The sequence below is a fragment of the Meriones unguiculatus genome, chromosome 2, assembly GCF_030254825.1.
Source record: "Meriones unguiculatus strain TT.TT164.6M chromosome 2, Bangor_MerUng_6.1, whole genome shotgun sequence".
Classification (NCBI taxonomy): Eukaryota; Metazoa; Chordata; class Mammalia; order Rodentia; family Muridae; genus Meriones; species Meriones unguiculatus.
This window is the reverse complement of record NC_083350.1, coordinates 101,185,990-101,211,993: the sequence shown is the minus strand read 5'-3', so window position 1 is coordinate 101,211,993 and position 26,004 is coordinate 101,185,990. Positions and strand designations below refer to the sequence as shown.

Sequence of the window (26,004 nt, the reverse complement as noted above, 5' to 3'; positions counted from 1 at the left end):
ATCCGAAGAGATCTTATTTCCAAATAAGGTCACATTCTGAGGTTATGAGTGGCCGTGAGTTCTGGGGGAATACCACTCACCACACTGTGGGAGTAGAGAAGGCGTCCTAGTCAGAAGTAGCTCCGGTTGGTGGGGTTAGGGAGCCTTTTGTAAGTGTTCCTTGGGGGGCAAATGTGAAAGGACCTTGCCTAAAACAAATTTATAGGTGATCCCAATCAAGTGCTTAGAGCCCCTGACAGGCCGCAGTCCCCAGGCCCCGGCTGAGGTGGGGCAGGGCCTGCAACGTCCATCTACGTGACACTTGGAGGCCTACCGGCCTTACTCTGGTTTGGTTCCTCAGAGCCTGGGCATTTCCATAGGAACTGGGTTTGGGGTTTGTGGGTCATTTTCTGGTTAAAGGACAGGCACACGGGGCATGAGGGGACACTTGAGGATTTGTGTCAGGAGAATGAGTCAGGCAGGCCTCCAGTCTGGACATGACCTCAGAGGATGAACTTACAGGGGGTATTGGCTGGGAGGCCAGTGACTTGGAGCCATGCCAGCCCTGCTGCTGGACTGTGGGAACCCAGCTCTGAGCTTTGGGTCCCTCACTGGTAAAATGGGCATTTGAGTGTGGTGAGGCTCCCTCGAAGGATTTGGAATGAGGTGCAATCCACAGAATTCTGACTGCAGAGAGGAAAAATAAAACGGTATGGTGTAATGACCCCTGCTGGCCAGGCAGAGGCCAGCTGTGTCCAGTCAGCTTCAAGGACTCTGTGAGCAGGGTGCTGACACATAGGAGCCCCTTCGAGCAAACTGTCTCATAAGCTATTTTTCTTTCCATTTTAGGGAGACTGAGGCCTTCGGAAATTAAATGTTGTTCTCAGGCTACACTAAGTAGAGACACTGGGATTTGAACCCAGGTCTGTCTGGCCATACCAGTGTTATTTCGTGTAATGTTGGCCCATCAGGGCTGACCTTAACGTGGGAGCCACTGGTTACGGAGCCATACTCAGCCCTGCGTCATGGGTTTAAGTGGTATGCCACTTACAGGCTGGTTGTTGATAGCTAGTCAAGGCTGGGATGATGGGAGCCTCGGGCTTCCTGCCAGTGTGCCCCTCAAAGCAGGTGCCTCCCTGCTCCAGGGATGGGCAGGGTGGGCAGGGATGGTTGTGCTCATAGGAAGTGAGCCTCTCACAGGGAGCCAGAAGGAGCCTTTCTTCAGCAAGGACCTTGCTTCCTTAGCCCTGCAATGCAGTGGTCCTGGGCTCTGGTGCCTTAGCACTAGTAGCAGCCTGTGGACCTAAGGCAGCTGCCTTCTGGAAGGGGGTGTGGTCGATGGGCCTGACTCTTTCAGGCCCAGCTGTGAGTATAGCCCAGTTTAGACCTCAGATGCAGTTACAAGCCACGTGACTTGGGCTGCTTCAGTTTGACAAATAGCACATACTAAATCCCTATCATGTAGAAAATGCAGATTTAAAAAAAAATACTGAGCCAGGCGTGGTGGGGCATGCCTTTAATCCCAGTGCTTGGAAGGCAGAGGAGGGCTTGGTACACAAAGCATGTCCAGGACAGCCAGAGCTACATAGAGAGACCCTGTCTCAAAAAACTAAAACAAGCAAACAGAATGGAATGCTATAATCGCTGTTACATTGTATTATCCATATTTTAAAATTAATTTCTTTCTCCTTTAAGTATACATTCATATGTATATACATATACACATATATGTATGCATGTATATATTAGCATTCTTTCATTGAGATGGGGACATCCCATGGGTACTATAATTTTTCACCTAGGGTATGTGTAAAGACACAAGGAAGTGAGGACGCTGTTGTTCTCGGAAATAGGGACAGGATACTCCATTTTCTGGCTGCCCTAATATTTAATTCACCTCTATGGGGGAAAATTGGAACAAACCTCCCTGTGTAGAAAAGAGCAGTGGCTCTTGACTTCATCTTCAAAGTGGCCAGGGAGTGTGTCTCTTGTGAGATGGCTATGTTCATGGTATGTGGTGGCTCACCTGGGGGCTTGCCTTCCCTCCCACAGCTCATTTCATGCAAAGCACCACCTGGGAGAATGGGCCCCGCAGAAATCCATCGGGATGTGTCTGCTATCACTCAGGCTCCTGGTTCCCTCTCCCGAAGGCCTAACTGACAAGCTCTTGGGGCCAGCAGCCTTTAGTGGTCTCCCGTTGGAGCCACAGCCACCATCAAGAAAGCCAGGCTGTGCCTCCTTGTCTGGTGGCTCATTTCCCACTTCAAGAGGCGTCAAGCAGCGGTTGGCATCTTCTGGGTGTCTGGCTCTTGCCTGCCCCTCCTCCCAGGACTGGAGTGTTTCTACCATGCTGCAGTGACTTCCTGATGGTCACTGCTCTTGCCCCCTGCCCCGCCCTTCCCCCTCCAAGAATTAATTGGGTCTTGTGAGGTTTTTTTCATGGCGAATGCCAAATGCTGGCCATGTTCAGTATGATACACCGTAGACCTCCCATCTCTTTCTGGTCTGAATCCGACTAAATAAAACATCATGTTCCCCTGCTTGGTTGAGATATATGTAATCTGCCTGCTGAGCCATGGACCACGAAACCCAGAACTGGGAACAAGGCAGAACATGCATAGCCACTTAGGTTCCTATTGGCTATTACACTGTCATCCGGGCCAGGAGCAGGGCATGTTAATGGGTTAATACTGGCTAAATGGGAATAGAAAATGAGGACGGTAATGCTAAAGTTGATAGATACGGGCTTTTCATATGTGGGTTTACTGGGTATTTGGCTACGAGCTTTAGGTGGGTGGGTCACTCCCGTTCTAAAGAGGAGGATCATGTAGCTAGCACGAGACTGGATGGCATTTGAACTTAACCCAAGCAGTAGTATCAAGCAGATATTTATGGGAAAGGTTCTCCCACATTGTCCCCTTGGCCAGCTGTGCTCTCAGCACGAGGCTGAGAAAAACCCCAGCTGCTGTAGGAAACTTCTATGTAACTTTCCCTCCTGGCCGTGTGAACTGCTGGCATTTCTCAGGACAGCACAGGGCAGGGAAGTGTCGAGGTTAGAGGGCACGAGGCTGCAATTCCAGGAAACCCTGAGAGGATGGGGTGTTAAGGGAGCAGGCCAGGAAGAATGGTGAGAAGCCCATCGAGAAGGAGGGGGTTGGATAATAAGAAGTCTGAGCCTGTGAAAGTCAAGACATGTTACTTGAGATCAACATGGAGGTTCGGACCCTGTTCCACACATACGTGCTGAGTCAGCAGTCTGATGAAACCGGAGTTTGAGAAGCTCTCTCTAAGGAGTGTGACACTGTAGGGGTGTGCATGGGGTGATGGTATCTCTGTGGAAGGTTGTAGCTTCAAAATGCCGTGGGGCGCTGGGTGTGGTGGTACATGCCTTTAATTCCAGCACTCAAGAAGCAGAGACAGGCTAATCTCTCTTGAGTTCCAGGACAGTGTGGTCTAAATAGTGAATTCTAGACTAGGTGGAAGAGGAAGAGGGGTCAGAAAGACTGTAAGAGGCGGAGTTTGGAAAACCTTGCTGCAGAGGTGTCTTCTGGGCGTAGCTAATGCACTCAGGAACTCACTTCCACTGTGGTACCTGTACAAGATTGAGCCTGTCGATATTTCATCATAAAAGGGAAAAAAGCATCATGAAGCTTCACCCCTGCCTAAGGGACTGTTGCTAGTTACCACTGGCTTGGGGAAAAGGTGTCCTTTTCTTCAGTGGCCTAGCCTCTGATAGGCTGCCCATCCCTCAGTATTTAATCTCCCACCACTGCTCACACAGGCAACTGTTAAAGTCTGTAGGCTTAGTAGATCATACTCACAAACAAAAGGCAAGAAAGTGGGGGTAAGGGTTTCAATAGGAGGAGGAGGAGGAGGAATGAAAGGGCAATAGGGAAGGAGATGGACTAAAATTCTTAATAGACATGTAGGAAACCGTCAAATATAAAAATCCACTGTTATGAAAGTGTTGTGGGGTAAAGCAGACGTAGACATATGTATGTATGTGACACATGTATGAAATTATTGGTTGCCTCTGGCTTCTTGTGAGGGTCATGCTCTCTGCAGTCAAATTCATGTACTACACAAATGCAGAGTGAGCTTATTTGAGTATTATCCTAATATAACTAGGAATACAGATTCAATCCCAAAAGCATGTTACCTAGTACTTATTTGTACACACACACACACACACACACACACACACACACACATGAGAGAGAGATGTAGGTGCATATATGCATATATATATATTCAAGTCATAAAACTTTAGGAAAATTCACATCTATCCACTATCCTTAGACACACATGACTTTGGGAATTCAGCAGATACAGAATGGAGAGGATTTAAGATGATGTGCCTGTGCCGAACATGTATACACTTCTCTCGTCAGTATCTCAGTAAACTGACCAGATGCACAACACTGACACTGAGTTTATGTAAGACCCGAACATCCGCAGGGTCCAGCTGCCACCCCCGCCCCAGACAGTGAGTTATGAGATGACGGTATTTGGGATCGTTTACGCGGCCCTGTCCTCTTCAGAGAGAGAAGGCAGTGCTCGCACCCGTGCACCGAAGCACACTTACTGGCACACCTGTTCTTGCAGGTGTGCTGCCAGGGCTGCTGCAGACACTTCTGGGCAAAGGGAAGTCAGTTTATTGGTGAGGCTTTCCTTCCCATCAGGGTGAACTAGCTGAGCAGGGAGGGGAGTGGGTTGGGAGAGGTGTCTTTGCCCTGGCATCCTGTGCTGTCTGGCAGACTGCTCACACTTTCAGGTTCCTGCACCATCGAGGTGACTTGTGACTGAGGTCCTTTCCCAAGCCCAGCTTCCGTTTGCGGGGAATCACTGCTGTGCCTGCTGTAGGGGACTCTTGCTCCCCTTTCTCTGAAGTTGTCCTTGCTGCCTGGGGCTCCCCAGAAAGGGTGCGGAGTTGGCTGTGGCTCTGGATCACATTCCACACTTCGTGGGAGATTACACAGCGGCTGGTTCCCCACATAGAAAGGAGGAGATGTGTGCAACTGTCTCTTCCAAACCACAGAAAGCCACTTGACTCAACTGGACACACATCGGTGTTTGTCAGGTTGCCAGGCAACGGGGAGTAATAAATACTTGTGAGTCTGGTATTGAAGGGGTGAAAAGCAGACATTTTCCAAATATCTTCCATCGCTTACCATAATAAGAGCCCTACCCAAGTGCTGGTCTGCCTTGGTGCTGACTTAAAACTGCCTTCTACCCTGGCCAAGAGCTCAGGAGCCAAGAATGATTCCGACGGTGTATAATTTATAGTCCATGGACCTCAGTTTCCTCATCTGTCATATGGAGTAATAATCTTACAGATGATTAATTACTACTGTCGCACTCTTAGAGCAGTTCCCAGCAAGCCCATGCTCGACAAACCCTAGTTATTATGGCTGCCCACACAGTTTTCCTAGATAACTTAGTAGGAAATGCCTTTTTGGAATGGCAGAGAGGTCTGCAAATATTCATGGTCCCTCTTATTCCTGGGATCTGCTCTGGAAGAAAAGAACGAGCTGCTGTTTTAGCTATTCCCCAGCCTGCCTTCCTCCTCATGCTCTAGCTGTGGAGATGTGTTTGACTTTCTGTGCTAGTCTCTGTCATGGCAGCAGACAGCCTTGGGACATGCCGGGACGCATGTCTCTGATGTTTGTACTTGGTCCTTCCCCCTCTCTCCTCGCTCTGTTTCAGGCTAGCCTTCAGCCCTTGCACAGGTTTCCCTGTGGCTAAGCAGCTGGACGGGGTCCACCTTGCAAGCTGGTCTTTAGAGAGGTCCTGGCGCTTTCCAGCAGCCAGACTGCCTCCTGGTGGTTTCTTATCCACTCAGCTCCACCCCCAGGGCTGGTGGACTCTCCTCAGCAGCCCTTCTAAGGCCCTGCTGTGGGGCTCCAGAGCAGCGACTGTCATAGGTCCTTTCTGGTTTGGGATGTGTGTACGTGTGTATGTGTGTGCGTACGTGTGTGTGTGCAGGTGCACTCAGTTGTGTATGTACGTGAGGCCATATTGAGGTGTCTTCCTCAAGAGTTCTCCACCCAAGGTATTGAGACAGGGGATCTCTCAGAACCTGCAGCTCGCCAGTTTGGCTGCTCTGGCCAGTGAGCACCAGGTTCTCTCAGAACCTGCAGCTCGCCAGTTTGGCTGCTCTGCCTCCTTTCATCAGTGAGGTCACAGGAATGTGCCACCATGCCTGGCTCTTTACGTGGGAGCTGGGGATCTGAACTCAGGTCCTTGTGCTTGCACAGCGAGCTCCTTACCCATCGAGCCACCTTCCTAACCACTCCCAAACCTTGTTTCCACCTTTTTAATCTGCAGAGCAGGGGTTAGTATGTTAGGGTGTCACCACGGAGCAGCAGAACATGCCCACCGTCTTCTGATGAGCATGCACAGCAGGTTCTTCATGTTCTCCTTAGAAAACAGCTTTATTGAGACGTACTCTCCACACTGTTCCCCTGACTCCGAAAGCTGTTGTAGCTCAGTGGCTGAGGCTTGTACCCAAGAGTGACCATTGCTGTAGCCAGTTCAAAATCCATGCTTAAAGAAGCCACCCACCCCTTCCCTGGTAAGACCCTTCCCTTCTCAGACCCCGGCAACCACAATCTACATTATGATTGAATGGTCTTTTTTCCTTTTCCTTTTCCCCTTCCTTCCTTCCTTCCTTCCTTCCTTCCTTCCTTCCTTCCTTCCTTCCTTCCTTCTTCCCCTTTTGTACCCTTTTCTTGTTTTGTTTTTAGCTTTTTAAAAGTTTGACCTATGCAGCCCAGGCTGGTCTCAAACCTCCCGTCCTTCCACCTCAGCCTCCCAAGTGCTAGGATCACAGGGTCTGTGCCATGCAGCAGCCTGTGTGGATGTTTTCCATATCACACATTTCCTGTAATTAGACGATATGACATGCAGTCTTTATGATCAGTTAGCACAGTGACCTCCATCCCTGTTGCAGCATGTCTCGGTCCTTTCTGTTTTTTTTTTCTTTTCTTTCTTTTTTTTTAATGTTGGGTAATACTCCAGTCTCAGTCTGTATCATATTTTCCTTTGTCAGCCAAAATGCATGTGAGTCGAGGACCAGCAAGCGCTCCATCTGTGACTGGCCTTTAATCCCCAACCAGCTTTTTGAAGAGGGACTTAAAAATGCGTTATTTATGTCTGTGTGAGTATATGCCACGTATGTGGGTGTCCAAGGAAGTCAGAGCAGGGTGTAACTCCAGCAGGGAGCTGGAGTTATAGGCAGTTGTAAGCCACCCAGTGTGGATGCTGGCAACCTAACACAGGTCTTCCCAAAGAGCAACCTACGTCCTTAACTGTTGAGCAACCTCTTTTAGACCCCAAAGATGCCATGTTTATAACAGCCCTTAATAAGTTGTTGGCTTACTCATAAATATAGTGATCATTTCTCAGATCTAATAATTAAAAATTAAACATTATTTTTTAAAAATCAGTTTGTGTGACTGGACAGTTGAAATAATCCTTCTGTGTAATTATTTAGGCTCAATAAATTCACTCAATTTAGGTGGGCATTCAGAGTGGTTGAGAAGAAAACTTATAAAGGTTTCTGCCAAACAGCAAAGTATAATGAGCATGGTAAAGTATAACAAAGAAGATAAAATGTAATATATGTGATAGAAACACTGGCCGTTTTGGCAGAGAAGGCTCCATACTGCATACTCCTTTATGACAAGAAGGCTCTGTGTCACGCAGGCCGAGGACGCCCTTACTTCATCTTTTACTGTGGGGCACTGGTTTTCCTAGCATGGTCTCTACCTAGGCCCTGTGCTCTTCCACACTCCCCAGGAGCAGGGGGAACCTTTTTGTTTCCCCCACTTCTCTGAAGATTTGCCAGCAGGAGGTGTGGGAGTGAGGGCAGCTACAGTCATGGAGTTTGGTGGGCCGAGTTGCAGGCCAGAACCCCAGCACAACAGCCACGGGACTGTTCACCTGGCCTTTCCCTAAGCACAGGTGCACCTCTGTGCTTTGCCGGGCAAGGTCTCTCTCTGGGGCTCATGTGGTGGCATTTCCTGGGCTGCATAGACCCTTGCATATCTCCTGTAAAACCCTGCCCCGAGGAATTTCTTCTTGAAAATCCAAGTAACATGGCAAATGGGTTCTCCCCTGTTGTTAAAAGGCAAAACCCCACCATGCTCATACTTAGGACAAGCCATAAGCACTCACCGAGCTCAGAACTTACAGAGATGTCATCATCAGGGGATGCTGTGCTTTGTTCCCAGGCATGTGGAAACGGGGAAGGGCTCTGGATTTAATAGCGTGGATCTTGGCAGTGCGGGGCTATGGCTGCATCTCCCTGCCTGCTCGTCTTGGCAGTGGAAGATGCTACTTTCCTCCTTCCACGAGGGCTGCTGTAGGATGGCTGGACTTGCAGGGCTCTCAGTAAAATGCTTCTTCCTCAGATGATTTCTTTCACAAGATTTGGGAGGAAGAGTTCGTAAGGAAACCTTCAAGGCTCTTTCCCCCACAGATGAGTGCTGGGTTTTTGAGCCAGCCGGAAGCCATCTTTCCTTCCCTGGAGTACCTAGGACTTTGAGTCAACCACAGGGCAAGTCCCGCAGTGAGCATTTGCCAGGCAGTCATGGATCTGGGTAGGTTCTGCAGGGACTACTCTCCCGCCTCCATGAGCCTTCCGGACAGCATGGTCTTCCATACAAAATCCACTTTCTCGTGGGCTGAGAAAAACGTAGGCCTTCATTGCGATTTTCATTTATATCCAAACGTTGGAGGGATGAAACCTCAACTGAAGAGCCACAAGTAGACACTGACAACTAAGAATAGGAACCAAATGCCATAAATATCCAAGCAGGCAGCTTGTTTCCCTCCAGTGGCGTTCTTGCCAGAAATGGCTGCCTGACCGAAGAAAATGTTGCATCGCTGGGGAGTGATAACTTACATTTCTCCACCACTTTCTAGCAGGCTGCTTTCCTATTTCATTGCATTCTGTGTGAGGGTGAAGGAAATACTTTCCTGCTACGGCTGCCATACTGAAAGTTTCTTAATTCTTAGAACTTTTTCTTTTTTGCCTGTGTGTGTGTGTGTGTGTCACGCATGCGTGTGTGGGTGTCGGTGGTATGTGGGTGCATGCAGACGCATGTGCGTGGAGGCACAAAGTTGACACCAGGGCCCTCCTCAATTACTCTCCGCTTCACTTCCCAAGACAGGGACTCTTGCCGAACCCAGAGCTCATGGATTTCGGCTGGTCTAGCTAGCCAGCTCATCCTGGAGCTCTCCTTTACCTCTTTACTGCCACACCTGGCCAGCTGTTGCGTGGGTGCTGATGATCTGAAGTTCAGGCCGAATGCTTGCAGGTTATACACCGAGCCACCTCTCCAGCTCTCTTTCCTAATCGTAAAGGAAGAACGAGAAAACCTGCTTGTAGGCTCTCTGTCCGGGTTAAGTGAGCTCAGGTATGAATCAGCACAGCTGCACAGCGAGTGCTGACTCAGTGCTAGCTCTTGCCATTCCACAACTATCACGTCATAGGAGATGAGACGGTGGCCAAAGGCTGGAGACCACAGCGCTCCTGGAAGCAGGACCCGAGTACAGCTGTGAGCCTCCGGTGTCCGCTTCATGAGGGCGGTGTCCACGTCCCTTGGGCGCCCCGTGGCCGTCAGGGACCTGGTGGCGCTCCTGCTGCGCGCAGTCACCAGTCCAGAGCCCCTCCCTCAGTGCCTCCAGCTCACCTGTTTAAACGACCGCTTTTGTATCCGCAGAACATCATCAAGAAGGTGATTGGGCAGAAGTTTGTGTACAAGTTCGTCTCTTTCCCGGATATCCTCAAAATGGATCCTCACGCGGTGGAGATCAGCCGGGAGAGCCTCCTGCTGCAGGACAGCGACTGTAAGGTGTCCCCGGAAGGCCGAGAGGTCCACAAGCACGGCTTGTCCGCCCTCAAAAGCACAAGCCGCAACGAATACATCCACTCAGGCCTGTACTCGTCCTTCACCATCAACTCCCTGCACAACCCCCCTGAGGCCTTCAAGGCCATCAAGACAGAGAAGCTGGAGGAGCCCTGTGATGACAGCCCCCCTGTGGAAGAAGTCAGGACTGTGATCAGGTTTGTGACCAATAAAAGCGACAAGCACACCACCAGGCCTGTGGTGTCCCTGCCTTCCACCTCCGAGGCTGCGGCGGCTTCCGCTTTCCTGGCCTCGTCTGTCTCAGCCAAGATCTCCTCTTTAATGTTGCCAAATGCTGCCAGCGTTTCGTCTGCATCACCCTCCTCATCTCGGTCCCCATCCCTGTCCCCCAACTCTCCCCTCCCTTCCGAACACAGAAGCCTCTTTCTGGAGGCAGCCTGCCATGACTCGGATTCTCTGGAGCCCCTAAATCTGTCATCGGGCTCCAAAACCAAGTCTCCATCTCTTCCCCCAAAAGGCAAAAAACCCAAAGGCTTGGAAATCTCTGCACCCCAACTGTTGCTCTCCGGCACCGACATCGGCTCCATCGCGCTCAACAGCCCAGCCCTCCCCTCGGGATCCCTAACTCCAGCCTTCTTCACCGCACAGGTAAGCACTCTTCCCATAATCCCAGTGGGCAGGAAGAACCACCCCTACTCTCCTTGAGAGAGATCGCTTGGCCAGTGTCACTGTGTATACTGAGGGGCACACACAAGGAAAGGCTTGGTATCCTGGCGACAAAGGCACATTTGCTCTTTGTGACCTCAGACAGATCATACACACACAGGCTATGAGGGTTGGGGAGACCTCTAGGGACATTTGTGCTTTGGGGGCATTTAGGCCTTAGGGAATTTTTAAGGCATATTTTTCTGGAGGCACATGTAAGCTGTTTGCTTCCTGATAGGAACATCCATGTTCACCGGTAATGGTGTGGAGCCATGTGTCCTGGTGACCTTTAACAAGAAACACCAGGGTGACATGCAGAAGGAAAGGTCCCACCAAAAGCAGGGTTGCTGTGGAGAAGCTCAGGTCCCACCACGGGGAGAGGAGAGCAAGCCATGGAGTGGAAAAGTCATAGCTACGGCGTGCCCCCCATGTGTGGCCTTTTTTCCTTTAGAAGTGTCATGGTAGTGTCTGGTTCAGCTGCAGGGCAGACAGAATAGGTGGTCCCAGACCAACGCAGATACATGCTAACAGCCTTGGCCTAGATTTTCTTCTGCCTCCTCAGCTTCCTAGGTGTGGGGCAGTGGGCAGCTGCTCTCTGAGAGTTAGGCTGTGTAGTAATGGTACATTGGAATGGTTGGCCTCGCTACCCTACCTAGCTAGCTCCGACTAACTGGCAGGCATTATCCTCCTGGAGCTTTGTGGTGTGGGAGCACAGTGTAGGTGGGCTGGAATCCTGGGCTCTGCTTCCGTCATTGTCCTTGTTGGGCCCCAACAGTAGACACTGAATCCTTTGCATGCGCCAGACACTGGCCACACATCACACGCCTTGCCATCTGTGTGGTGATAGCGCCTCCCTCCCACCCCTCACTTGTGTGGATACTGTCGTCGTCGTCGTCGGAACTGGCTGGCTGAGATGACTGGGGACAGGGGTGAGGTACCTTGACCTGGTTCCAGAGCTGCAAATAGGAGGAATGTGTTTGGACTCCTTTTGTCTGCTTTCAGCATCTACTCTGAAGCTAAGCACTCTGTGCCACCCCTCGGGGGACAGCCCATCGGCTGCTCTTATCTTGACAGCAGCAGTCTATGGGGTCTGCAGAACAGCCGTGAGCAACTCTTTGCTACTTTGCTTTGCAAGGCTTCCCAGGGGCTGATGTGACAGCTGAACTCTTGTGAAGTGGCCGTAGGAGCCGCTCTCATTCCTGAGGAGGGGCCCAGGACCCTGATAGGCTGGAACAGGCACGTGCACTCCTAAATTAGCATTCCCTAACAAAGCACTGTTGCCTGGTCACAGGCAAGCAACTGCCTCTGAGCTGCCGCTCAGGCAAGTTAGAGCCGCCAGCTGGACAGTCTGGCCTTAGTGTTTGTTTATGAAGGTTGAGAGTAGTCTAAAGTAAAGCCAAGGTCACCTCTGGTTTGGGTGTCTGTGTTCCCTGTTTATCTCCAGAAAATTTCCTCAGGTTTTCGCTTTGGCTTTGGTCCTAGATACTGTGAACTTCAGTGGGGTAGAACCTCTGATTGGGGCTGAGGGTGGCAGAGCAGGGGTTAGGAGTAGAGGGACCTTGGCATCCTAACATCCTAACATGTGGACAAAGCATTAATCCCTGGAGATGGAACCTGCTAGGATGGCCTGGAGAGAATGCTTGGGAAAGCCTGGCTTCTGTAACAGAGGGCCTGTGTCCTCAGGCATGTGAGTTCCAAGCTGAGAGGATGCTACTCTCATTGAGTGGGTACCAGGAAATCAAAAAATGGGGCCCAGGCTTTTTGGGAGAAAGAAACGGGGAAAGGTTTGAAGGAGTCACACAGGTGGTGAAGAAGGATGCATGGGGACACAGTGGAGCCTCAGGACCTAACGCCACCAGAGACTCCATGCTCCTGGTGTGTGTGCTCTGCTCACTGTGGGCAGCTGACAGGAAGGGACAGAAGGGCAGAGGCCTCGTTAAGCTCAGGCACACCTGTCTCCTCTCAGACAGGACCCTTGGAAGTGTTTCCTGACAAACCTCAGGTCCTTACAGATTAGGCTACTCCTGAAGTCAGTGTAAGATTTTGATCTACAGGAAAGCTCCCTGAAGCAGTTTGTTCCAGGGGCGCCGAGAAGCTTGCCCACACACGGTTAGCTCTCCCACCCACCCAAAGCAAGCCCTCCTAGGGGACAGGGCCCAGAAACACACTGAGCGTCAGTGAACCCTTCACAAGGGAGGGCTCGCTCCCTGGCTCACAGGCTTCCCTGCCTACCTGAGCACTTCCCCTTATCCATGGAGAGACTCCATTCTCCTGTGGGGTATGTTTAGGAAGTGGGACCCTGTTGGCACACAGCATTTGGTCTTCTGTGACAACACCCACCAAACCTTTCCCCCAAGGGTAAGCTTTCTTTACAAGAGAGGAAGTGTGTGCTCTTACCAACCCATGAGGAGCCTTGATGTGACATGTCACATGACCACTGTCCTTTTCCACATATGCCATCAGGTCCAAATTCAGTTTTGGAAAATGTCATCTTCAACTTGATGTGCAGAATCGAAAACCAGCATGATTCTGCCACTCCCTCAGAGCCCGAGCTTCCACATGTCAGGAACTCCGGAAGAGCTGCTGATAGGGCTATAAAGAGCTGGGGACATCACCCTTGGTTTTCAGTTTATAGTAAACAAGCTATAAAGAGCTGGGGCCATCACCCTTGGTTTTTCAGCTTATAGTAAACAACAGTTGCCAGTGTATATAGGCAGGTGCTTCTCCAACAAGACTGAAAAAGTCAGCTGGGTAGAGAAGTGATGACATCAGAGCTCAGCCACAGAGGTCCCATCAGAATCTTGCCGAAAAGCAGAGTGCTTGCTGTCTCTCTGTTGGCACAAGCTACGAAACAGAGGGGAAAGCGCTGTGTGAAGCCCTCCTGGCCTCCAGCCAGGTACCTTGGCAGTGCCAGGTGCCAGCTGGAACTTCTGATTCTGTCTTTTGCATGTCGGTTTCATCTGTTCCCCCCTTCCTGACATTTTCCATTTGTGTTCCATTCCCTCCTGTCTCCTGTCTTTCCAAGGTGAAGTTTGTTTAGAATCCAAGGCCATTCGATGCATTTTAGTTCTCATTTATGCCAAAGCTCCTGTTCCTCACCTGTGCTGTGCAAGATGCTGAAATCTGATACGATTTAGCACTGGGCTTGCAGTCACCCTCAGAGTCTGAGTATGCATGCCTCAGGGTGTTTTCTCAGCAGTAGCCTGAGATTAGTGGCTGCTTGGAGACAGCCTGCTAGGTTTGAAATGCTGAAGCCTACTTCCTATATTATGGGGTGGCAAGACAGCTTTGAGCCAAAGTCAAAAGTGGGAGTCTGGGGCAATGTAGGACCACCCTGTCCCCCATCCCACTTCTGGGGTGGTTTCCAGCTTCCTGTCTAATTTACCATTATCAATCGAAGAAAAACATTTTTTTTTCCTTCCTTCTCTCAAGGGTTGTTCAGCTTCCTTATTCTGGTAACAGAATTCTAGCCAAGCCTCCAGCTGTGTTCATAATTACCTTTCCTACAGGCAGAGAACTTCCTCATAGAAGGTCTTTGCAGTAGAAGACATGATGTTTCTTGGCTCCCAAGTTGTGGGTTGCTCCAGGTAAACAATCCAATGGAGTGCCTTCCCTCCTTGAGCCCTGGGATCCCTGTGTTGCCCGCTTCTATTGACTGTGTGGTTCTCTCCTCTCATTTTGTTCTTCCCCACTGCCCTGTACTTCCATTACGTGCATGAGATTCCCCATGACCCATACGTGATTCCTCCAGACTGGAGCTACGAATATTCTTGTGGGATTCTATTTGTCTTTTGAAGTCTAAAATGTTGTTGTTTTTTTTTTTAACCAAATTAAGACAACTTTGTGGCTTTCTAGAGATTCAGTTACTTCTGAGACTTGAAAGAGAATTCGATTATGATTATTTATTGGATGTGTGATGGTGGGGCATGTGTGCCATGGCACAGATGTGGACGTTAGGGGACAACTGTGGGAGTTGGTTCTCTCCTCCTGCTATGTGAGTTCTTGGAGGCAAGTGCCTTTACCTTGACCACGCTGGGGGGCCAGGATCATGGAGACTGTTGGCCTCTATGTCTCTTTCAGGGTATATGTGTTGGGGATTTTCCTTTACTTTTCCTAAAGTCTGAACGATTTCCTTGTGCCTCAAGCACCCACTCAAGACAGCAGCAAAAACTAGCCACTGAGTAGATCATGCACATTCTCTTTTCTCGTTCATGCAGTAAATGCCTCCTCTTTTCATCAGTTCTCTTGGGCCTAGTCACTGAGCACCCAGGCACTTACCAGCTGCCTGGGGATACCAAAGTTAGCATATAGACATCGATCTTGCCCTCATGAGCTTAAAGGTGCTGCCCAGGAGGTAAAGAATATGGGCCAATATATAATACAGGGTCAGGAAAACTGCCTGAGAAGTTGAGACATGGTTTGATAGCAAATTAACAGCTTCTAGAGGCATAAGCCAAGTGGAACACACATTCCTCATTAGAGTTAATAAATAACCACTGAACATAAGTTTTTGCAAGACATAAAAAGGACATGAAAAGTGACCAGTTTTACAACCTTCGAACCTAGCCATGATGAAGTGTGCACAATTGGCACACACACACACACACACACACACACACACACACACACACACAGTTATGTCCTGCACAGGAGACCTGAAGAGCACAAGGAGCAAGAACATTTGGCTTAGTTCCCTAAACTGGAAGGGAGCACTCCCTCCTACCTCCCCACCCCAACCCCAGTGTAAGCTACTGTGGAGCTACGGTTACCAAGCCTGGGTGGAACAGTCCCTGAGAGCTAGGAGGCACAAGAGGAATGTTAAGGAAGAAGAAGGGGATTAGCTTGTCCAGAGGAGTGAAAGACTGTTGAGAGTTGCCATGGAAGGGTCAGGGGTTGAGGAACCAGGCAGGAGTCTTTCTGAGTCAGACAGGGTGAGAGCATGATGGGCCAAGAAGAGCATGAGGCCAGGATGTGGAGAAGCACGGGGTCAAAGAGGAGGAGCTGTAGTTGAGTGAGATGGGAGGGTACCCTCCAAGGTGAAGGCGGCAGTGGGCTGAGCAGGAGGCCCTGGGCCAAGTGAGTGGCTGGTGGAGCTGTGTGGCGGAAGTCACCCTGATGGTGTAGACACAGAAGGAGTGGCTGTATCTAGTTAGGATACCCTGTGATACTCCAGCTAAAGGACAGTGAAGATGTCAGGCTGGAACTGAGAGAAACTTAGAGAATAGCAGCCATAGGACTTAGTGACTAGCATGTGGGGTGAGAAAGCCAGAGGTTGAACACAATGGCCTTGAGAAGCTATTGGGGAAAATGGTTACCGGTTTGGACCAGGATAAATCAGAGAGGCCTATGATACATTCAGGTGAAGATGAACCAGCTTAGGAGAGAATAAAGGGACAAAGTTAGGGAGTCACCAACATGTGAGGGAAGGTTAAAACCATGGGACCCATGGCTGGGGAGTGAGGGAAGTTGAGTGTACAAAGACTGGCAAGTTGTAAATCTGTGAATTGCTGCGTCATAAGCCCAGGACACAAAATCAAGTAGAAGGGCTCACAGAGGCAAGTTAGGTGTGTAGTAAGTCTAGGGGACTTAGCATTGTGGCTAAGGGGACCTATTTTTTCTTTCTGAAAGTAATCGGATTTTAAATGAGGTGTTTAGAGTGACCATGCTGGTATTGTATACAGAATAGATTGGGGGCGTGAGGCAGGTGGTCTGGCCTAGGTGGCTGTTGTAGAATGTCACTGGTAAGGGGACTGGATCTTGAATGTAGCCCTGAAGGAAGTGAAGAGATACACTGAAAATGAGTGTAAAATCCCTTGTACCTTGGTGACCAGGTAACTCACTGAGTGGTGGGTAGGGCCTTGTGTGCAGAAATCATGCCTTATGTTCTTGTTTCTGCAAATATTTTCGGTCTCTGTCAGTGTATATGCTGAGATATGCAACTGATGGTACTGCTGACAGAAACACAAGTCTTGAGAAGTGGTGGATATGAAAAAATGAGCTCCATTTTGGACATGTAGGTCATTTCAGGTGGAGAAGTTGAATGAAATAAGTGAAATAAAAGAGGACACAATGACTCCTTAAATTATCGAGATTTTAATGTAGATATAAGGGAGAAAGCAGGTAGGGGAAGAGTCCAGGCCATGAACGGAGAGAGGAGTGCTGGCCAAGAGAGGTGAGAGGGCCCAAGAGACCAGCAGAGAGTCAAAATGGCTGAGTTCTACAGGGATCAGGCTTGGGGGCAGGAGGGGCTTAAGGTAGGGGGCGGGGTGAGAAGGACTGGGAAGAGCCACAGGTATTGAGTGGGACTTGTCCTGGGCTTGAGACCTAACAGAAGTCAGACATAGAGGAAGGAGAACATAGAGCTGAGTTCTTCAGCCCATTAAGCACTTGGGGGCTAAGTCCAATGAACAAATTCTCCAGGGAAAGAGGTATCAGAACAATATGCAAATTATGAGGCTGAACATGTTAAAAGTCAACAGGGAGGAGTGGTTCCATGGTATTTTAAAGATTCAGCAAAATAAAAGAAATCCCATCGGCCTGAGGGGGGGCCAGGAGTCTACTTTGGGGAGGTGGCATTTCCCAGCAAGGGAGCCAGAAGCAGAAAAAGTTGAAGGGCATGATGCAGACAAAGGGCCGTGGACCGAAACACACAGGTGCAACACATCTGGACGAGGTCAGCTTCTGTTGTTAAAGACCACAAGTATAAGGTCTCTAAGGGACCCAGTTTCAAGAGGAGTTGAATGGGGAGGAAGAGAAAGGAGATCTTGGTGGGAAAGCCCTTTCCTTGCAAATGAATGCCCACTGACCCTGGGTGTCTCTTCAACGGAGAGGAGATCAGGAACTCCTGTGGCATTCCCAGGCAGAGGAAAGGAATCGTGGGCTCTGCTTGTGGCTTTCCCCCCCATCCCTCCCCGACCCCTGGCACTGCCCCTCAAAGCCTCCCTTTTGGTCAGTGCTCCCCCTCCAGGTCATCAGGCAGACACAATGTGGAGGCCCTCAGCAATGTCCTGAGATAACCCAGGCCAGGCTCTTTAGGGAGTTCCCCTTCAAAGCTACCAGGTAGTTCTTCCTTTCCGGTCATAGGCTCTCCAAGGAGCATGGCAGTAGGAGTGTATGAAGTCATCTCACAGTGTTTATTTGCGTACACTACAGAAGACATTTCAAATGTGTTAGCCATGAGAAGCAGGAGGCCACTGCATTCTGAGTACATCCTGTATTCCTTGGAAACAAATGAGCAAACACCTCTAATCCGGAGGGGAATGTAAATTGGAGACTTCGGACATAGAAATCCTCTGTTTTACAGATTGCCCAGAGGTCTGAGTTTGTGGCCTTGAAGAGAAAAGGATAACGTTCTTTATGGTTTAGAAGATTGTGTAGACTTTGAGAAGTCTTCACTAAGGGTGAACCAGAGAGCCCTGGCATTGCTTATTGAATGTTAATGTTGACACACTGTGGTTCAAACTGGCTGTGCTGTATCTCAGGTCACACGGGTCTGTGGGCTGGGGTCCAACACACCTGCACAGTTGGCTTCCCAGGTGAGAATTTCACCCCCGAACAGATAAAGTCCATTTAATGAGTGTGTCAGGTGCATTTTATATTTATTACTGATTCACAAATTTAAAAAAATATTGACGTAACACGAGTGTCTTAGACTTGACATTTCTGTGTCAGTTGTGTATATATTAGGAGTTTCTGTGCAACTGTGCATTTTCCTTCTCCCCAGTCTTAATAGATTAAGACTGAGGTCCAGAGAGGGCAGGTTGCCTACCTGAGGTTGTCTAGCTAGTGAGTAGAGGTTCTGAAGATGGGAACCCTGGCAGAGCATACGCTTAGCCATTAATTTTAAACGTGAGGCCAGCTGGCCTAGCACACTTGTCAAATTGCCTCCAACTAGGGAAAACAAAAGGGAGACTGATTCAAAACATGTATTTATCCTAGTAACCTCATAGGCCATTCAGTGTGTAGGAGGAAATGCCATGGAACCAAAGACTCGAATAACTTGGTTTAAATTTGTTTCCCTTTCAGCACTTCAGTTGGCAGACCCACTGGATGTTTGTCTCTCTCCCGCTCAACAGAGCAAACCTTTCAGTTTAGGTTTAAACTCAAATGCTCTTGATAATTATTGAAGCTGCAGAGGGCCAGTTCTAGGAAAAAATAACACGGCAGCATCCAGCATGATGCAATCTGAAATGCTGGCGCCTATGCCGTGTCTTCACACAAAGAGTCTTATTGAGGGGCTCCTTCTGGTCACCAGAGGTGCAGACACCCTGGGCCAGGGAGTTTGCCTCTGCGGAGAATAAAAGCCTTGCAGATTTCCTGGCTTGGGCAGGTTGTTTCTCCTGCCCTTTAGCTGGCTTGTGGGCCAGGACTCCTACTGAGTGTGGGCAAGCAAATGCCAGTCCCGCCACTTCTAAGAAACGCTAAGTTCTGGCTCCCTAGCTCGACTTTCCATTGCCAGGGCGATGAATTCTTCCCAGCCCTGCATCCATGCTGAAGCTCGCCAAATCAGCCATGGCTTTCTGAACAAGCTGCCGCAGACTATGCTAATAGAATTTCAATTATTAAAGGGCTGTTGATAATGGAGAGCGAAGCTTGACACGATCTTTACAGACGTGTGCCCGTGGGGGTTGTAAGCTTTGGGTGTAATCCGTGTCCACTGTGGCCAACCGCTTCGATTAGAAACGAAGGCCCTCCCAGGGATCCTGTTTTGTCTGTACATTTCTTTGTTTACTGGGAGCAGGGGGAGGGATGGAAGGGATTGTTCAGACAAGCTGCTGCAAACCTGACTTTTCCACCAGAATGTTTTAGGCAGGAATCTGCCTAAGAATTGTGAAGAAAATTAGTTTGAAGAAACTGTAACCACTCCTCGTCATGTAGGCACAACTAAAGCTGCCGGGTTTTCCCGAGAAGTCGAGGCTTCGTTCACTGACAGTGACCCGTGCATCTAACCATTCTGCTGCTTTTGGTCGTGGCTGGCGTTAGGTTGAACCCCTATCAAGATCTGCCTGTTGCCTTGTCTTCTAGACACCCAGTGGACTTCTCCTGACCCCCAGTCCGCTGCTCTCCAGCATACATTTCTGGAGCAGTCTTAGCCCGGTCGCTCCGCTGAGTCCTGCCAGGCTGCAAGGGCCCAACACACTTTTCCAGGTAAGTGTTTGCAAATCAGCTTCTCCACACGGGTCATCCAAGAGTGGCTTTTCCCTAAACTCCACTAAGGTTCTCAGGGTACCCCCTGCCACACACTCGGTTACTATCTCGAGTCTCTAAGGAGAATTCATAAGGATTGGGTTGTGCTTTAGAGGCAGACATTCTCACTGAGGCAGAGAAGATGTACCCATGTCGGGAATCCAAACATGGAGAGACTTCAGGTGTTCTGGATACTTCAACATGACTAGGAAAACTGAAACTTTCCTGCAAAATCATTTAAAATAAAAACAAACCAATTTTTATAAAGGCTCGATAAGATAAAAGACTTTAAAATAGAATCCAACTAGTCAATATATTCACATGAAATACACATTAAAAATACAAATTGTGATCAATCTTTTCCAAACTGGAGTAGAAAAGTTACCTGCATCATTCTATAAATTATAATCAAGCTCTAATCTTGTAATAAAACACTACACAGTATATGGTTAAAGAATAATGAAGTCCTCCCTGAGGTAGGTGAGCACATTCATTATTCATCTGTGTTCTGGAATCTCCCAGGAACCTTACTATCATATGGAGATCAGTATTTCTTCTGAGTCTCCAAGACTGCTACTCACCAGCTGAAGGTGTTACTATCTTGAGTAGGTGAATACAGGAAGGGGCAGGAAGGAAGCCCAAAGTGGACACAGTGTCGGCTCCTTGCTCCCCAATTCTAGCATGGTCTTATCCAGCCTTCTTGATGGCTCACCCCAAACTGGCTGTAGCTCCTGTTCTCACTGCATTTGACACTTTGTATTATGACTGCCCGTTGATCTGGCAGACTCCACCAGAGAGTGCCTGCCGCCCTACAGACGGGAACCATGCCCCGTTTCACTGTGCACATTTAGCACATCAATCGGCACACAAATGTCAGTCATTACTGGTGACCCAATGACAAGATGCCAAAGCAGATATCAGTAAACGATGTTATGAGCTCAAGTCTCTCATCTAAGTCGTTTTGCTTACCAAGGTTAGTTTTTGCTGAGTACCTCTCTGCAAGAACACAATGTATACACAGTAGGATTTAGGGTCTCACTGGAAGAACTGGGGGAGCTACAGAGGTTTTGATTGCTATCATGTGCCTCTGGTTTCCTAGCTGGCTTGGTGTATGGTGTCATGGTATGACTGTTCCCTGGAGTGATTGGGTTTCCTTTTCTCCCAGCCCTTAGTTCCATCATCACAGCTCAGTTCTATTCCCGCACAGTAAACATGCTGCTTTTGTCATTTTAGCCTCAAGTGGCAATGTTTTAGTAAAAGCGGGGCAGGAAGGAGTTGCATGAATACACCAGCTCCTTGGGGGTAGGATTGCAATACCATAGAGTCCAACGTGGCACTTCTGCAGAGTTCAGTAAGTGTTTGAACAATAAACAGCTTCTCCTTTTCATTGTTACTGGCAGTTCTGCCATCTCATTGGTGCAGGGCTTGGAGACCTCCTAGGAAAGCCAGAGGGAACCAGCGGAATTGTTTGTATTCCAGTATTCCCAACAGTAAATATAGTTCGTGCCTACAGTGGACTGACAGCCAGGACTGCTGGGGGCTGGGAGATGTCCATACCACAAACCCAGCTGCTTCTACCAAGTCAGCATGCGTCAGGGTCACATGGATAGTGTGTCAAATAAAGATGCTAGGCCCACCCTAGGGCTTGGACAGGGCTTGGAAAAGAAACATTTTCACTCATGTTTCTTATGATGCTCTAGTCTAAGAACTATATTCTGAGATCCTTTGCAGACTAGGGGTTCCTAATTTACATTTAGAATTCTGCAGATTGCTGCATAGAGAGGTCACCTGCAAAAAGTTTCGGTTTTAATTTTGGCAAACAGACTATAAGAGCCGTTCAAAAACAGCTGGGGAGTGTAGGAGGGGCTACAATTTAGTCTGGATGGCTGTCAGGTTGTGTGGCCTGGGGTTCTCAAGTTATAACCACATCCATGAGGCAAGGAGAAACAACTCTGGACCATTTAAAATATTATTACTCTTTGTATAAAAAGGAGCAATAGAGTATGGTGAAAGGTGGAGATGGCAGTTTTAAAAATGGTAAACAACAAACATGTCAAGAGGACTGAGATTTCTAATGAAAAAACTAATAGACATCCAAATGGATTTCCCAGAATTCAGATTACTACTGTGCCCCTTCAAAATTAATACAAATAATAAACCTCATTTACATACACTGTGTTGCTGAACAAAAGAGAAAATATGACCTAAGCACATTCTGAGCAGAGTGGGCAAGTTTCCTGTGTGAGCTTTGGAAAAGCAAACTGAAATCCTTAGGTGGATGGTGCTGGGTCATTCCTGTCCAGATCCCCAGACAATGATCTGTCTCCTTTTCTATCTTAGAGGGAAAGGGACTGGCACAGGGTTGCACATTGTAGCTCTGGCTAGCCTGGAACTCAACTTTTAGCTCAGGCTGACCCTAACCTCACAGTTGTCCCCTTGCCTCAACCTCCTGAATGTTGGGATTACAGGTATGTGCCAGCCTACTTAAGACCATGACTTGAGCAGATGAGAGCAGATATGGCAGAATTTCTGCCAAGGAGGGGTAAGAAGAGGACACTGACCTTTCTGAAGAGCTATACTTTCTATTTGCAAAGTGTTTTAGTAAAGAGAGAGAGAGATGTGAAAGCCATGGCTGAGCGTGAATCTAGAGAGCCTGATCTACAAACACATTGCAGTTCAGCTTCATCCAGCCTGTTGACCAGATCTGGACTGTACCGCATAGGCAGGTACAGGTGGAAATGGGCAGAAGTGACTCAGTTTCCAACTGACAGTACATTCTGTGACTGTTAAGCTCGGTATATTTTTACATCTGTGGTGGGGGAAAAGCCAATACATGTGCCAGGAGAAGAAAAAAAAAAAGCTAATCGAAAGAAGTATGAAAACTGAGTGTGTCCAGAACAGACAGCAATCCATTCTAACACATGGAAAAAACTAAAACTAAGGATGATTCTTTTACTGGCACCAATAAAATGGTGGGAGAGTACCAAAAAGAGAGAAGATGCAACCATTCTCAAAATATGAAGGCTCAAGGCCAGCTCTTCTGCAATTCACCTTAAGTCACCTTGGGAGTGGGGGGAAGGACACGGGCCTTGGCTTAGTATAAACCGCATGCAGAAAGACTTGAGAACCCGACTGAATCACAGTCCCACAACAAACAAACAAACAAACAAATTCCAGAGCTTCGGTAAAGACAGAAAACCTTACATGTGCCAGTTACCATTAAAGGAATTAAAATAGGAGCTGGGGAGTTTAGTATAGCTGGAGATAAAGCTTGGTTTTGCTTGGGAGCTATGACCTTTAGCTAATCGGAACCTCTGAGTTGTTTTTCTCGTTTATAAAGTAAGGATAACAGAGATTACTTTATATCCCTAGACACCCAATGAGACGGCCAATGAGACGGCGGCCTCGAGAAGCGAAGGCACAGGATGTGTTACCCAAACAGTTTAGGGGGAAAAGTATTTACTCATTCTACAAATATTTATTGTACTTCTGATGTGTGCCAAGTTCTGCAGTTTGATATTCAGTGCTCAAGTTTAATATTTAACTTTCCTGGACTAAGCAAGGATTAAGCTAAAAGAGTACCTGGGAGATGAACTGGACACATTTCATCTTTGGCAATGTAGAACTCAAGCTGTGAGTGAGCAGCCGCTTAGTAGAAGGATGCTTTTTCTCACCCTTCTCCATTTGGGATTGTAGCTGAAGTATTTGCTCAAGTTATGAAGTTAAATCATAATGCCTTCATTCTGTTTACCATTCCAGTTACCAACAATACAGAAGTTTCACTGTTTGCCTCTGGGAGGGTGATTTAATTCATTGATATTAAATCAATGAAGGTATTTTCTCATCCTCAAAACTTTCTCCAAAATTAAGATAACCTTTCTTTTACAAAAACTATTCATTTCATTGTTAATTATGCACACCCACAGAATACAGGAAAACAGACCTCCTGCCACTGGAATAATTGTAAGCCATGTGCTTTGGGTACTGGAATCAAGCTCAGGTCCTGTCAGCAGAGCAATCAGCACTCTTAATTGCTGAGCTCTCTGTCCAGCTACCCAGTCCTCATTTTAAACAAGTACTGACAACTCTGTTGTGCTGTGGAAAACTGACAGCAAATTTCAAATTTTGAGGTTACTGATCCATATGTAAAGGATCCTTGTTTCCAGTTTCACCCCCCCCCCCAATATTCAAAGCAAATCAGGAACCTAGCTAGCTAGGTTAGCACCTTTAAAAAACAGTACTAACACTTTGGGGCCTTAGGCGCACAGAATAGGGACATTTTCTGCTCTCCCCCCACCCCCGTTGCCCTAGGTAACCTTTGTAAAACAGATCAGCAACCAGTTCCCATCACTGGACTCAGAACTGCCTCCATTGCTGTGTCTAGGCATGAAAGGAATGCAAGCTCCTCAATGAATTTGCCACAATTACTACATGCCTCTTGTCTCTTGCAGTTCCCCACACTGCTCAACGGTCACGTGCCGGTGCCGCTCCCCAGCCTGGACAGAGCTCCGTCCCCAGTCCTGCTTTCCTCCAGCTCTCAGAAATCATGATGACTGCCGTCAGCAACTAATGGACTCAAAACTGATGAAGTCAGTTTGTCCCCATGGGCTAGTTTACCTGTGTCATGAGAAGGACATTGTGAAACCATGTTAATTTGGTTTGCACTTTTCATAACACGGATAATCTAGATGTATGTTAGCATTTTAAAAACCATTTTTTTATATTCAGCTATATATGAAAGTCTGTTTTGCATTAAGTGGATTTTAATGTTTGTGTTTTTCTATCCTTTTAGCTCTGAAGTGTTGAACACTGACAGTGAAGAACCTTTCTTAATGTTTTCAGTATAACTAATAAGGATGTGAAGCCTTTTATTGCTTTAATTCTGCATATGCTGAATCTGCTTGTACACACAATATAACCAGCTGTGCCTTCCTTTGCATTTAGTCTTATGTACATGATTTATGTATTTCTAGTATTAAGAGAAAATGTTTGAAGCACACATTAGCTTCAAACAGCTCTCGGTAGAATGTTATTTTCTCAAGTAGACAACATCTAAGTGTACTCCCATCACTGTAAGAACTGCCTTAGGACCTCTCTTGAACTGAAATCCAGTAAATGTAATGTCCAAGTAATGTTTTTATAAGAATGAACGAAGCCATATTTAGACAATAAACATTCTCTAAAGTACATGTTCTAAGCGCGTTTCTTTTCTTCTCTTTCTTTTTTAAAGGTGAACATTGAGAGGCCAGCTGCTTAGCCGTTTACAGTAGCTTTCTACTCCTGGCGAAGTCTGGAATACTCAGGCTATGTTAAGTTCACACCTGTCAGACTTTCAAGGGTACTTCCCAGGTTTATGTTTAAGAGAGTAGGCCTACACTTTTCATTTCCTACAACCACAACCATCTGGTATCTTTACTGGGAGTTAGGGTTTCTTTAGATTACTGGCATGACAGTTAATATTAAAAAACCTAATGCTTTGGGAGAAGGGTAGCTCAGTAGAATGTGTGCCTAGCATGTGTTGAGGCTGTGGGTACAATCCCAACAATCTGTCTCCCTGTCTCTCCCCAAGAAGGGGGCGGGGAACCTAACTAATAATGTTTTGGAAGGTGCTCACAGATGGTGAGTTCAAACAACCAAGAAATTGTTATGCAACACATTTCTTTCTGTGTGTAGGCACAATTTTTGATAGGCTGAACAAGCTGAAGTGGGCTGGAGAGATGGCTCAGAGGTTAAGAGACTGGCTGCTCTTCCAGAGATCCTGAGTTCAAATTCCCAGCAATCACATGGTAGCTCACAACTATCTATAATAAGGTCTGGTGTCCTCTTCTGGTGTGCAGGCATACATATAGTCAGAACATTGTATACACAGTAAATAAATCTTAAAACAACAACAAAAACAAACCGGAGGAATTGAGGCCCTGCTTGTAGAAATCAGCACCCAAGAGACACCACTTTTTGTATTAAATTGATGATCAGTATAAAGGCAATCTGATAAAATTCTTCAGGAGCTTGCCATGGAACTGATGATGCAGTCACTCGGATGCTCTGTAGCAAAGGCTTTGTGTGGGGTGGGGTGGGGCTGGGAAGGCAGCAGCCCCTCATCTGGTCAGAAACCCAAATGGCAGCATAAGGGGAAGCTCTAATCCAAGACTATGGACTCAAAACGCTTCAGTTTAAGATCAGATGAACTGTAACACTCATCAACACACAGGTAAAAAACCTAATCTGAAAGGTGCCTCCACAGTCCTTCCAAACCAGG

At 47.8% G+C, this 26,004-nt stretch overlaps 1 protein-coding gene across 3 annotated transcripts in view; it reads left to right on the top strand.

Moving 5' to 3' along the window:
* Positions 1 to 24,932, top strand: part of Elk3 (ETS transcription factor ELK3) — a 62,572-nt gene extending 37,640 nt beyond the window's left edge. Inside the window, exons 3-7 of one of the 3 annotated variants that reach the window (XM_060377924.1) lie at positions 9,708 to 10,051; positions 10,372 to 10,502; positions 19,584 to 19,706; positions 24,197 to 24,435; positions 24,538 to 24,932. In XM_060377924.1, the coding sequence (XP_060233907.1) occupies positions 9,708 to 10,051; positions 10,372 to 10,502; positions 19,584 to 19,651 (543 nt within the window). In that variant the 3' untranslated portion in view covers positions 19,652 to 19,706; positions 24,197 to 24,435; positions 24,538 to 24,932. Of the gene's footprint in view, positions 1 to 9,707; positions 10,503 to 19,583; positions 19,707 to 24,196 lie in introns of all 3 variants that reach the window. The other 2 variants (XM_060377923.1, XM_021655471.2) reach the window with 2 other exon arrangements.
* The last annotated feature ends 1,072 nt before the right edge of the window (positions 24,933 to 26,004 follow it).